Source organism: Triturus cristatus, chromosome 1_1 (assembly GCF_964204655.1).
Source record: "Triturus cristatus chromosome 1_1, aTriCri1.1, whole genome shotgun sequence".
NCBI lineage: Eukaryota > Metazoa > Chordata > Amphibia > Caudata > Salamandridae > Triturus > Triturus cristatus.
Window position 1 is genome coordinate 92,078,488 of NC_140579.1, and position 13,097 is coordinate 92,091,584.

General features: G+C 53.0%; 1 protein-coding gene across 1 annotated transcript in view; it reads left to right on the forward strand.

The window, feature by feature from the left end:
- LOC146869584 (E3 ubiquitin-protein ligase RNF31-like) overlaps positions 1–13,097 on the forward strand; it is a 275,447-nt gene that overhangs the window by 36,215 nt on the left and 226,135 nt on the right. The window contains exon 3 of the mRNA XM_085654296.1: positions 3,182–3,328. Within this exon, the coding sequence (XP_085510422.1) occupies positions 3,182–3,328 (147 nt within the window). The remainder of the gene's footprint in view (positions 1–3,181; positions 3,329–13,097) is intronic.

Consider the following 13,097-nt stretch of genomic DNA (forward strand, 5'->3'; position numbering starts at 1 on the left):
TCCACCCGGGTCACCTCCTCCCGCTCGCGCCGCCGGGCGTTGGCAATAAAGGAGAGGGCCTCCCCTCTAAGAACCACTTTAAAAGCCTCCCATAGGGAGAGGGCAGATGGGACCGACCCCACATTCTCCTCAAAATAGCGCTGCAAGGATGTGATCAAGTCGGCACGAATGGTGGGGTCGCGCAGATACCAGGCGTTAATCGGGGCCACCCTGCCATCCCCCCTCGGGATGACATCGAAATGCAACAACAATGGGGAGTGGTCTGAAATACCCCGTGCCAGATGGCGCACCTCTCCCACCCTCCCCGCATGGGCTGCTGGGACAAGGATGTAATCAAGCCGCGAGAGACTACCATGGGCCCCCGAGTGGAAGGTGTATTGTTGCAATACGGGATGCTTTAGGCGCCAACAATCCACCAGGCCCAGTGTATCTAAAAGGCCAGGCAGCCACGCCTGTGCCCGGGGGAGGTCCCTAGGGGGATGGCGATCCATAGATCCAGAAACCACCGCATTAAAGTCCCCTCCCACCACCAAGAGGCCACTCGGAAGTTCCAGAAGGAGGCGCCCCAGGTCCGCAAATGTAGTGGCCTGTAGCCCAGGCGGGACGTACACCGACACAAAACTGAACACTCTACCCTCCATACGTCCCGCCAGAGCTGTGTAACGTCCCCTCTCATCGTGGTGCACCTCATCAATCTCCAGCGGGAGCGAGTTCCTAACCATAATACCCACCCCCCGCGAGCCCGAGGTGAAGCCAGAGTGGGCCGCCAAACGATATCCCCTCCGATTCATTGCATGAAAGGTGTTACCTATAAGGTGCGTCTCTTGCAGAAAGACAACATCTGGTGAAATACGTTTTAAATACTGCAGGACCACACCACGCTTAATCCTATCCCCCAGACCGTTAACATTCCATGACAACACCGTCAAGTCCCTACCCCCCATCATACGTCGAAACAATCGGTCGTCCCCCACCGAGCAGTCTAAAGACAACAAAACAGCTGCAGGATTGCCTTGCGGTACAAACAAACAACACACCCCCCCCACCCCCCGGTCCCAACAAAACTCCCCCCTCCCTGCACCCCTGCATGAGCCCAGACAGCCCCCCCAAAGTGCAGTGTGCCTGTCGCCCCATAGCTAAATACTAACTAGTCCCCCAGAGGAGGAGGGAAGCCCCCAGCAGGCCCCACATGACCTCCATGGGAGGGGAACCTACAGGGGCAGTATGTGGTGAAGGAACAATGTCCCGAGCAAGGCAATACAGTCATCCCTCAATTCTGATCCAGCGGGCCCTCCTCGCCAGCCGCGCTCCCCCCACCCCCCCGGCCCCGGTCCCCAGGCAAGGTGTCCAACCAGTCCCCAGCCGCCTCGGGCCGGTCGAAGAAGTGCGTGCGACCATCCACCTCCACCCGCAGCTTTGCCGGGAAGAGCATTGAGTACTTAAGATTTAGGTCCCTTAAGCGACGTTTGACGCCAATAAAGCTCTGCCGCTGCTTCTGGACCGCCGGGGTAAAGTCTGGGTAGAAGTTTACGTCCATGTTGTCCAACCTGACCGGTCCCTGTTGCCTGGAGGTCTGGAGGATGGCATCTCGGTCCCGAAAATTAAAGATTCGGGCAATAAGGGGCCGTGGCGGGGCACCGGTCTTAGGGCGGCCCCCGGGGACCCGGTGGGCACGTTCCACCGCAAAAAACTTACTCAGCCCCCGGGGCTGGAGGTGGGTCAGGATCAAGTCTTCCACGAAGAGGTCCGCCGCCTCCGCCTCACGTCCCTCCGGCACACCAATAATGCGGATATTATTCCTCCGGGCGCGACCCTCGGAATCCTCCAGTCGCCGGTCCATCAGGGCACTCGCCTGGCCAAGCCGGCGCACCTCCTCCCGGAGGGCCACCACGTCAGTCGTGAGGCTCGTAGTGGTGTGGGTCAGGGAGTCGACTCGGTCGTTCGTTTTTGACAAGTCCGCCCTCACAAGTCCCACATCCACCAGGACCGAGTCAATTTTTTGCGACAAGGTGTCAAAACGCTGGTCCACTGAGGCCTTCAGTTCAGCGATGGCGCCCATGACGTCCCGGAGGGTTAGATCCACTGGATGGGCGGGTGCCTCCGTCGGGCCCACCGGGGATGACCGCGCTGTCTCCGGAGAACCCTTTTGGAGCGTGTAGCGGTCCATACTATTGGCCTGGTGCGCCGTACCACGGCGGGTCGTCTTCACCTTCGCCCGGTCGCCATCTTGTTTGGTGGCCATGCTGGCCCTTCCACCGTCGTGCCAAGATCTCCAAACGGGCCGTCACACCAGATCACGGGTGTCAAGGGGGCGACCACAAAGCTGCGGGTCGACCCACCGTCGGCGGGTCAGCTGGGCACCAGGACAAGGCCACACCACCGCACCCCGCTCCGCAGCCCGACCTCGCCGGAGAGCAAGGAGGGCGCAAAAGCGAAAGTGAAAGTGCGGGGCACGCGAGTCGCCCAGCCCCGCTCGCCGCTGTTATTCACCTTGTCCCCGGATCGCGCCACTACTCCAATCCGGGGGGCCGGCGAGGAGAAGGCCGCAACCTTCAGTCGATGTTCCCACCGGTGTTCCGGGTCCGATTCGAGCCCAAAAAACGGGTAATGCCTCAGCTCGGGTTCCCCGACACAGTCCCCTTAACAAGGACAGGATATTTCCAGGATTTATTCAGGAGGTCGCGGAGGTCCTCGGGAGCCTCGCACCTACGCGGCCATCTTGGTTGCGCGCTAGGCTCCTCCCCCAGCCAGTGTAATGTTGAATGGCTTTGGATCAACGTCTTATCCGGGTAGTGGGAGTTGGAGATTAAATCAAACATAAGATCATCTCCAGGATTTTTTGTTTTAAAACCCAGTCTCCTTTTTAGATGACCACAGTCGCTTTACCTGGAAAGTAAATGGACCTGACACTGTATGTCTATTCCATTCTTTAAGTCTCAAGAAGTGTTAAGAGTGCTGAAAAACATGATTGTCTACTGCAGTGGGTGTGCCTCATACTTTACAAAAAAATTCCCATAATTTGTACCTTAAATAAGTTTTGCTTTGCACAAAGTGTTGCATAAAGCCCCAGATTAAAATTGTTTCTCCTTGTCTCTTGTTCATTTTTCTCTCATTTCACCACTTTCCTCCACATTCCTGTCTGACTCCTCACCTCTTTCTTGCCCTCTGATCCAACTTGCAGCCCAATATCTATCTGCGCAAGATCTCGACAGCCTTCAACATCTTGGAGAAGTATGGGCGGAACTTGCTGAACCCGAAGAAGCCCAAGTACTGGCGCTCTGTGAAATTTAACAACCCAGTTTTTAAGACCACAGTGGATGCCATGAAGGTGAGTAGGGAGCAGGGTGACATCTAGCTATCTATTGGGATACATTTGTAGGCAGGATTGACATTGCTTCAGAAATCAGTGGTCGATTCCAAGGAGCATCCTGCCCTATGCTTTCAGACTCTGAAGCATAGTACATATTTCTGTTTCAAATGAACTATTAAGGTTTTCTTGTCTCCCACAGAACACTCCTTTATAAAAATATACAATATGGGAGAAATACCTCATAAGGGGGGTGTGATCGGGAAGTTCTCAGCAGTCAGTCACCCCCTTCCTTCTCCGGTGCTAAAGTAGTCCCAATCTAAATTAGTCCCAAACTATATAGGTTTGTCGTTCTGGTTTATTTTGAAAGATTCAGGGTTTTACTCATTGACACACGTATGAGCAATAGTAATAGGCAGTCAATATAGGATGAATATAACGCAGGTGTGGGGCCCTTCACGTCAGACTCCTCGTCTCTCTGCTCCCAGCTCCGTTTCGTGGTAGGTGAGCGTGGACCCAAAAAAACCCAAAGAAAACCACACCGGCTTAGGCTTCTATTTAAATAATGAAGCACATGGGGGAGGGTAAGTGCACCGTCACCAGTCCCTAGTGTGTTGTGCCTAATGTGGGGGAAAACAAGTGGTGATGTCAAGAATTCCTGTCATACAAGGGAAACACGCCCTTATGTAAACAGGAGAGCTGTTACATAACTCAAGGAAAACACGCCCTTATGTAAACAGGAGAGCTGTTACATAACTCAAGGGAAACACGCCCTTATGTAAACAGGAGAGCTGTTACATAACTCAAGGGAAACACGCCCTTATGTAAACAGGAGAGCTGTTACATAACTCAAGGAAACACGCCCTTATGTAAACAGGAGAGCTGTTACATAACTCAAGGAAAACACGCCCTATAAAGGGAGGAACCGGGAGGTACAACGCTGTCGGATATTGTGTTCACACCGACGTACCTGCTTCGTGAAGAGCAGTGTTCCAGAGTGGTGCTCCAGTAAGGCAAGAACGGAGGTAGGTCGAGTCGTTACTCCCTGGGCCGTGTCTTGCCCCATAGTCACCTGTGAAGGACCCGGAAGCTCTACCGGTCAACCATTGAGCTTCGCTTTTTGACTCGGCTGAGTCCAAGCGCAGTGGCGCTTTTGCTGGTTGGAGTCGTAACTCCCAGCCCGACCAGAGACACAGGGACTGCCAGCTGTAACGCACACCAGGAGGTGTTTGCCGCGTTACAGACTCGGAAGTCCACAGGATCGATCGAGCGGCTGCTCTCGGTTCAGTCTTCTTGCTTGTGATTGGGGTATCGGTGACGCATCACCAGGAGGTGACTCCGCGTCCCGGTGCAGTCTGAGGAAGAGGTTGAGCGGCTGCTCCCTTCAGGTAGAGACCCCGGCTGGGTGTTTCCCTGACTCCTCGATTCTCCCCAACACTCTTCGTGCCCCTCACAGCCTACCGATTGGCATTGTCGGCCATTTCATTTCTGCCCTCTGTTGGCATACGCCGGGACCGGCGTATATGCAGAGGACGGTTAGGACCATCCGTGCTGTGGGCTGGTAACGTACTTAGCCTGGAGGATTCCAGTGACTATAACTTGTTTATTCTTTGTATTATATTTGCCTTCATTAAAACAACTAACCCTTCACTAGTGGTTGCGTCCTCATTGTCGTGTCTGTTAAACGATCCTGAGACGTTCAGGGCGTTACAAAATATCCGACCTTAATAACACTAACTGTCTCCCGGTCGATAACAGACATGGCAACACTTGATGATGTGCTGGCTGCTTTAGCGGCCATGCAAGTTGAAGTGGCTGCCTCTAGGCAAGAAACAGCCGATGTAAAAGCCAGACTGGATGCTATCCAATTGGACCCGCTCACGCCCAGCACCTCCCTCACGAATCAGACCCCTGCGGTAGTAGTGGAAATGCCGGTAGCCATCCCCTTGGCGACACCAGAGAGGTACAGTGGGGATCCTAACACAGTGCAGGTATTCCTCACACAAGTGGCGCTACATTTATCGTGCAAACCAAAGGCGTTCCCCACGAGTCAGGCTCGTGTGGCTTTCCTTATATCCTATTTGGCTGGAAACGCGGCACAATGGGCCGTACCTCTGGTGAGCAGGGACGACCCCCTCTTATGTGATTGGGGTGCTTTTCGCGAGGAATTCCTGAAGGGCTGACTCGTACACAGCGGACCGTGAAATGCTTGAGTTGAGACAGGGATCCAACGACCTGGTGCAGTATCTCAACGCGTTCCGAAGGCTGGTTGCGGAAACCAAGTGGCCTGTTGCTAAACAGACGGCGCTCTTCCATCAAGGGCTGTGCGATGAGCTCAAGGACGCCGTGGCTCATATTGACCCTCAACCCAAGACATGTGAGGGCCTTATCAACCTGGTATTACGGCTGGAACATAGGCTAAGTGAAAGAAAGGGGGATCATGGGAGAAAAGGAAAATCCCTTCCATCCTATGTGACGGTGGGAAGTCCTGAAACTTCCACCGCATCCAAGGGAGAACCCATGGACATCGGCGCAATACGAGCGAGCCTCACAGCCACGGAGAAAGAGTCACGCCGTAAACAAGGATTGTGCCTATATTGTGGCAAAAAAGGCCACTACGTACGTGAATGCCCTGCCAAACCGAAGACGTCACGTTATCGGGCCAACCGGTCGGTAACAGCCGTGGTGGACATACCGGCGGAAAACTAGAGGACTCCAAGACCAGAGAAGGGACATCTCGGAGTCACTCATCCATCCCTTCACTTTCCAACTCGGTCACTAAGGGACAACGACACCTGTTTATCACGGTGCACGTGGGAGTGCATGACCAGTGGATACCCGTTGTGGCCATGGTGGATTCAGGGGCCACTGGCATGTTTATGGACCACAACGAGGCATGCAGGCTAGGGCTAGTGCTTCTTCCCAAAGCTGTACCCGAAGACGTCTATGCTGTAGACGGAAGGCGATTGGTGACGGGGCCCATCGGGCAGCACACGGGGGTCCTTCCGATGAGATATGGGTGGAACCATTTGGAACAAATCGATTTTAACATCATCCGAGCGCCCCAATATGGCGTCATATTGGGATTGCCGTGGCTACAGAAACACAACCCCTTTGTGGATTGGCCAACACATCGCATCGAAATGACGTCACCGTATTGCATCCTGCATTGTGGAATAAGAACGGAATCCCTTGACGCAGATGAGAGCGGGAGTCAGACGGTGGCTACAGCGGCAGAAAAAGATGTGGCTCTCCCCCAGGCTTATCACAGTTTTGAGGATGTATTTGATGAGGTGAAGGCGGAAGTGCTACCACCACATAGACAGTTTGACTGCCAGATCGACCTGGTGCCAGGGGCCAGCGTTCCCAGCGGCAGGCTGTATGCCCTGACGGAGCCTGAAAACGTGCATCTCCGGGGGTACCTGGATAAACTCCTCAAGCTAGGATTCATCCGCCCGTCCAAGTCTCCGGCCGCCTCGCCACTCTTCTTCATCCCGAAGGCTAATGGGGAGCTGAGAGCCTGTGTGGACTTTAGGGCATTGAATGCGATAACCATAAAAAATCGGTACCCCTTGCCTCTCATCAGTGTACTTCTGGAACAGGTCAAGAAAGCTCGTATCTACACCAAGTTGGATTTGAAAGGGGCATACCATCTGGTGCGCATGAGGGACGGAGACGAGTGGAAGACCGCCTTTAAGACCAGGTTCGGCCTTTTTGAGTACCTCGTCATGCCGTTTGGTCTGTGCAACGCCCCGGCAGCCTTTCAGTACTTTTTGAATGAGGTATTCAGAGAGGAGTTGGATATCTACGTGGTCGTATATATCGACGACATCCTCATCTATTCGTCCAGTGTGGAGGAGCACGTACACCACGTCAAAGCTGTGCTCCAAAAGCTGAGGGAAAACATGCTGTTTTGTAAACTCAGCAAGTGTGACTTCCACGTCACATCCGTGGAATTCCTCGGAGTGATGCTGAGTCCAGAGGGACAGGAGATGGCAGAACGAAAGATCAAGGCGGTGAAAGAATGGCCGGTGCCCCAAAGCGTGAAGGACGTCCAAAGTTTCATTGGCTTCGCCAACTTTTACAGGCGGTTCATAGATGGATTTTCAGGAGTGGTGGCCCCAATCACACAGCTACTGAGGAAGTCCAAGGAGTTTGTCTGGTCCCCTGAAGCGAACAAAGCCTTTGAGGCCCTGAAAAGCGCCTTTGGTAAGGCGCCGGTGTTGGCTCACCCCGATCCGGATCTCCCCTACGTGGTGGAAGCGGACGCGTCGGATGTGGCGCTGGGGGCTATCTTGTCCCAACGCAACCACGACACAGGGGTGCTTCATCCCGTTGCGTACATGTCCCGCAAACTCAACGACGCCGAACGCAACTACCATATTGCGGAGAAGGAGCTTCTCGCAATCAAGGACGCCTTCACCGAATGGAGGCATTGGTTGATGGGGGCAAGACATGTGGTATCGGTGTACACGGACCATCGGAACCTCCAGTTCATGACTGCCACTAGACACCTTTCTCCCAGGCAGCTGCGGTGGATGATCTTCTTTGCGGGGTTCAACTTCCGCATCACATATCGGCCGGGGACGGAAAACCGAAAGGCGGACGCCCTGTCCCGTCAATCTGCAGTTAAGGAACCATTGCCTGCGACCGAGCGTTCCATCATTTCCCCGAGGATGGTATTGGGGGTTATCCAACCGGATACTTTCCTGAGGGGAATAAAGAGAGGGATCAGGTCATTCGCATGGCGGAGGTGGCTCCTCAGTCACAGAGAATGGCAGCTGAAGGACGGGATACCCCTGAAGGGCAGGTGCCTATTGATACCCACGCCTAGGCTAAGGAAACAAGCATTCATCTGGTGCCATGACTCTCCATGCGCAGGTCATTTGGGCTTTGAAAAAACGGTGGCTAGCATGGGACGGCATTTCTGGTGGCCAACCATGAGAGTGGATGTCAGGAGGTGGGGACAGGAGTGTCCTACGTGTGCTACCATGAAGGCCGACCATGGCCGAACCCAAGGGCTCTTACATCCACTTCCAACCCCGGATAGACCATGGGATAGCATATCACTGGACTTCGTGGTGGGCCTACCGGTAGACCAGGGGATGACGGCAATACTGGTGGTGGTGGATTACTTGACGAAAATGGGGCACTTCATCCCCTGCAAGAGAGTCCCTACGGCCGGGGAATTGGCGTCACTACTCCTAAAGAATGTGGTACGACTGCATGGATTACCTGGGGTGATCGTGTCGGACCGGGGGTCGCAGTTTACTGCGCAATTCTGGAAGACTTGGTGCACTGCGCTGCATGTTAAGACCGCCCTGTCCACCAGCTACCACCCTCAAACGGATGGCCAAACTGAGCGCCTGAACCAAACGCTCAAACAGTATCTGCGATGTTTTGTGGACCAGGGCAGGGAAGAATGGGTCGACTTGCTATGGGTTGCAGAGATAGCCTATAACAACGCCACTCACAGCTCCACACAGTCATCTCCGTTCTATAGCAACTATGGCCAACATCCCAGGTTCTTGCCATTTCTACATCCGTTCAGAGAGGACAGGATTCCCGCCACAGCGGACAGGGTGGCACACATAAAAGACACATTGATGCGCTCAAGGGCTGTCCTAATAGAGGCCAAGAGAAGATACAAGGCTGCGGCAGATAGGAAGAGAAGGCCCGGGCCACTGTACCGCACTGGAGACTACGTCTGGATATCCACAAGAAACATGAGGTTTCGAAAGAACAGTGTGTTCCATCCCAAGTACATGGGCCCCTATCGAATTACCAAGTGTATGGGTCCCGTGAACGTGAAGGTGTGCTTGCCCCAGTCATTGCGGATACACCCTGTCTTTCATGTATCATTGCTCAAACCAGCACCCTCCAAGCCGTCTGGGACACCTCGGCCGGTATGCGTGGAGTCGGAGGTGGAGTATGAAGTGTCGGGCATACGGGCGTCCAAATGGCGCAGGGGGAAGCTGTGGTACCTGGTTGCGTGGAAAGGCTATGGCCCGGAGGAGCATTCATGGGAACCGGCTGAAGGGGTTCATGCTCCGCGCTTGGTCTCCTTGTTCCATCGGCGTTTTCCTGCCAGCGCTGGACCCGTGGGGAGCCGCTGAGAGGGAGGATGTACTGTCAAGAATTCCTGTCATACAAGGGAAACACGCCCTTATGTAAACAGGAGAGCTGTTACATAACTCAAGGAAAACACGCCCTTATGTAAACAGGAGAGCTGTTACATAACTCAAGGGAAACACGCCCTTATGTAAACAGGAGAGCTGTTACATAACTCAAGGGAAACACGCCCTTATGTAAACAGGAGAGCTGTTACATAACTCAAGGAAACACGCCCTTATGTAAACAGGAGAGCTGTTACATAACTCAAGGAAAACACGCCCTATAAAGGGAGGAACCGGGAGGTACAACGCTGTCGGATATTGTGTTCACACCGACGTACCTGCTTCGTGAAGAGCAGTGTTCCAGAGTGGTGCTCCAGTAAGGCAAGAACGGAGGTAGGTCGAGTCGTTACTCCCTGGGCCGTGTCTTGCCCCATAGTCACCTGTGAAGGACCCGGAAGCTCTACCGGTCAACCATTGAGCTTCGCTTTTTGACTCGGCTGAGTCCAAGCGCAGTGGCGCTTTTGCTGGTTGGAGTCGTAACTCCCAGCCCGACCAGAGACACAGGGACTGCCAGCTGTAACGCACACCAGGAGGTGTTTGCCGCGTTACAGACTCGGAAGTCCACAGGATCGATCGAGCGGCTGCTCTCGGTTCAGTCTTCTTGCTTGTGATTGGGGTATCGGTGACGCATCACCAGGAGGTGACTCCGCGTCCCGGTGCAGTCTGAGGAAGAGGTTGAGCGGCTGCTCCCTTCAGGTAGAGACCCCGGCTGGGTGTTTCCCTGACTCCTCGATTCTCCCCAACACTCTTCGTGCCCCTCACAGCCTACCGATTGGCATTGTCGGCCATTTCATTTCTGCCCTCTGTTGGCATACGCCGGGACCGGCGTATATGCAGAGGACGGTTAGGACCATCCGTGCTGTGGGCTGGTAACGTACTTAGCCTGGAGGATTCCAGTGACTATAACTTGTTTATTCTTTGTATTATATTTGCCTTCATTAAAACAACTAACCCTTCACTAGTGGTTGCGTCCTCATTGTCGTGTCTGTTAAACGATCCTGAGACGTTCAGGGCGTTACAGGTGACTTTAGTGATATCCCCTTATACGAGCCCACAGCCCCTGAACAAGCCCCGAGTGTGCAGCGGGTACTTGCCTGCTTCCACGACCCTCCTGGGCCGTGGTGTTGGGAGACCAAGCCTCCTTATCTTCGGGGAGTGCAATGGTCCCGAGGGTAGCGCTCCTGGAGCTGTTTTCCCTCGCTGTCTCCTCTTTGCTGGTGCGTGGCTCCTGCTCTGCTCCTCCGGCGTGCACCTCCTCGGCGTCCTCCTCAGCTCTCCTCTAGGTCGTGTTTCTCTGCCTGTCCTCCGGTACGGCTTAAGTCGCGTCCTCCTCCTCTTCCCGCTCCGTCCCAGCTGAACCACGTTCCGGACGCCTCCTGAGCTTTTCAGCCGTCTCGGGCGCTGGTCCTGTTTCAGACGCTAGAGCGTCAACCCCACTAGCTGTTTCTGCTTCGGCGGCGGCCATGTTGGGTTGGTCGGCGCCGCTCTCGAGTGGGACACCATCACAGGGGGGGAAGGGGATTCAGAGAGAGTATGGAAAATACAGGAGAGAGGCCTCTAAAGTTGAGATGCCTGGAATAGTTATGACAAGATAGGAGAGAAATGTAATCCATGTCTTACAGGCTAATGACTACTAGGTACCTGTGTGTTGTATTTTGTTTTGGAAGTTGTGCTTGAAATGGACACCAAGGATATGGTTTTTCAAGGAAAAGACTAGTTTATATTAATTTCGGGTTTACATTTTATTATCTAAGAGAACATAATTTATATAATTGCGGGGGATGTACCCATTGCTGTCTACATGCAGCCCCTGCCTTCAGTGCACTCCTAATCACCCTTCCCCGTTTACCTTTTCGTTTTCTCGAATATTTCCTAGCTTCCTCTGCTACTTCCAGCTCACTTTGGTGAATGAAGTGGAAATGTATTGTTCGAGGTTTGTGTGGTTGTATATACACGTGCTGTGCGTGCTCCTGCCATCTAGTGTTGGGCCTGGATGTATGCAAGTTGTTTTTCTTCAAAGAAGTCTTTCGAGTCACCAGGGGCTGCGACTCCTACTCTTGGTGATAATGCCCATGGTCATTGACTCCATTGTTATGTTGTTTTCTTCCCGGCATCTGGTTTGGATATGTACTTCTTATAGGAATCTGACTTCCTATATAGTGTACAAAAATGAGGTACACTGTGCAGGAAGTCCAGACGACACTTATTACTTTACAGGGGCTTGCTTTAACAATCCAAGGGTGTTCCATTTTGTGTTCTTGTGGTGGAGCAGCTTTAGGCTTATCAGAGGTTGAGCATTTGTTGTACACACATAGTCAATAAATGAGACACAAACTCAATGAAGAAATTCGAGACCAATTAAAAAAAATAACAGATTTTTGTACTAATTTAGAAACCAAGATTATTGTAATTGGATAAGTACTTTTCGAGTTAGCTGTATTTTACTGTATTTCTAAAATTTATGTCAGATTTGAGGCATGAGCATTAAATGCGGTAATGTTATCCCATGGGAGAAACATTCACTACATAGGTACACTTGTAAATATTCGTCGGAGTTGATCTCCTAGACTTAAGGTACCCAGGGGCAAGGTCCTTAGAACCACCAGCAATTAAGTTTTACCTGCCTTGGTCAGTCCGGCTGCAGAGGTGCTTGGTCGCAGTGGTAGCCTCTAACGCTACTGTTGAATTCAATGGAAAAACCTGTAACAGAAAAAGGCTGCAAGTGGGGACCTGGGGACAAGTCCGACAGAACCCTAAGGGAAACTCGGCTCTTGAAAGTCTCTGGGGAAAGGTGGGGAGGACCAATGTTTGGCTTGGACTTTGGCTGTGGGGCTTGGGTGCAGGGGTGTTTTGTCCAGCAGGTCGCTTGCGTTGGAGGCTCTCACTTCTTGGCATTGACCTGGAGATGTGGACAAAACAGGACAGCATGTCCACTCTCGATGCTGGCCTCTGTGATGCTGATGTGCCTTGTCGGTAGGTCGTTCTTGGCGGTGTTTGTGTCTGGACTGGACATGAAACAAGATTTGGCTGCTTTAAGTGCTCTGGAAACCAGGGTATTGGGGCTGGAGCGCTCCTCGAGGGTCTAGTGTCTTTAAACTTGCTGGAGAGACGGGGTTGACCTCAGGGAGCCTTGAAAACCCTTTCTTGAGGTGCTGCTCACTCGGTGAACCTGGTGGTCCGCAGATCTGTAAACCTGTCAGATGTGGGCGGTGCCTGCAGGCTGCAAGAAAGTGGCTTCTTCACTTCAAGGGAGTTGCTGGCTGTTTGTCAAAGTGCTGGCAACACTATAAGGCTGTAGGAGGATGCACAGCTGCTGGACGAGTCGGGTCTTTGCAATTGTCGGGAAGCAGCAGGCAGGGTTTGGCACCAGTTCTAGTGCGGTCCACAGTTCTTACGTTTTTAGCTGTTCTTGCTCCTTCTTTTCTCAGTAGACTAATCTGAGTTGCTGGTGTCAGGGGGCCACCTAAATACTTTACGCACAGTACAATCCTATGGAAGTTAAAGTCAGGGATGTATAAAAGGTAGGCACAGTCTGTTTCAGGGGTTCACCTTCAGGATTCGGAGTTGTAGTGGGCCAAGGTCCACAGTCCTACCAGCAGTTCTTTGGAGACTGC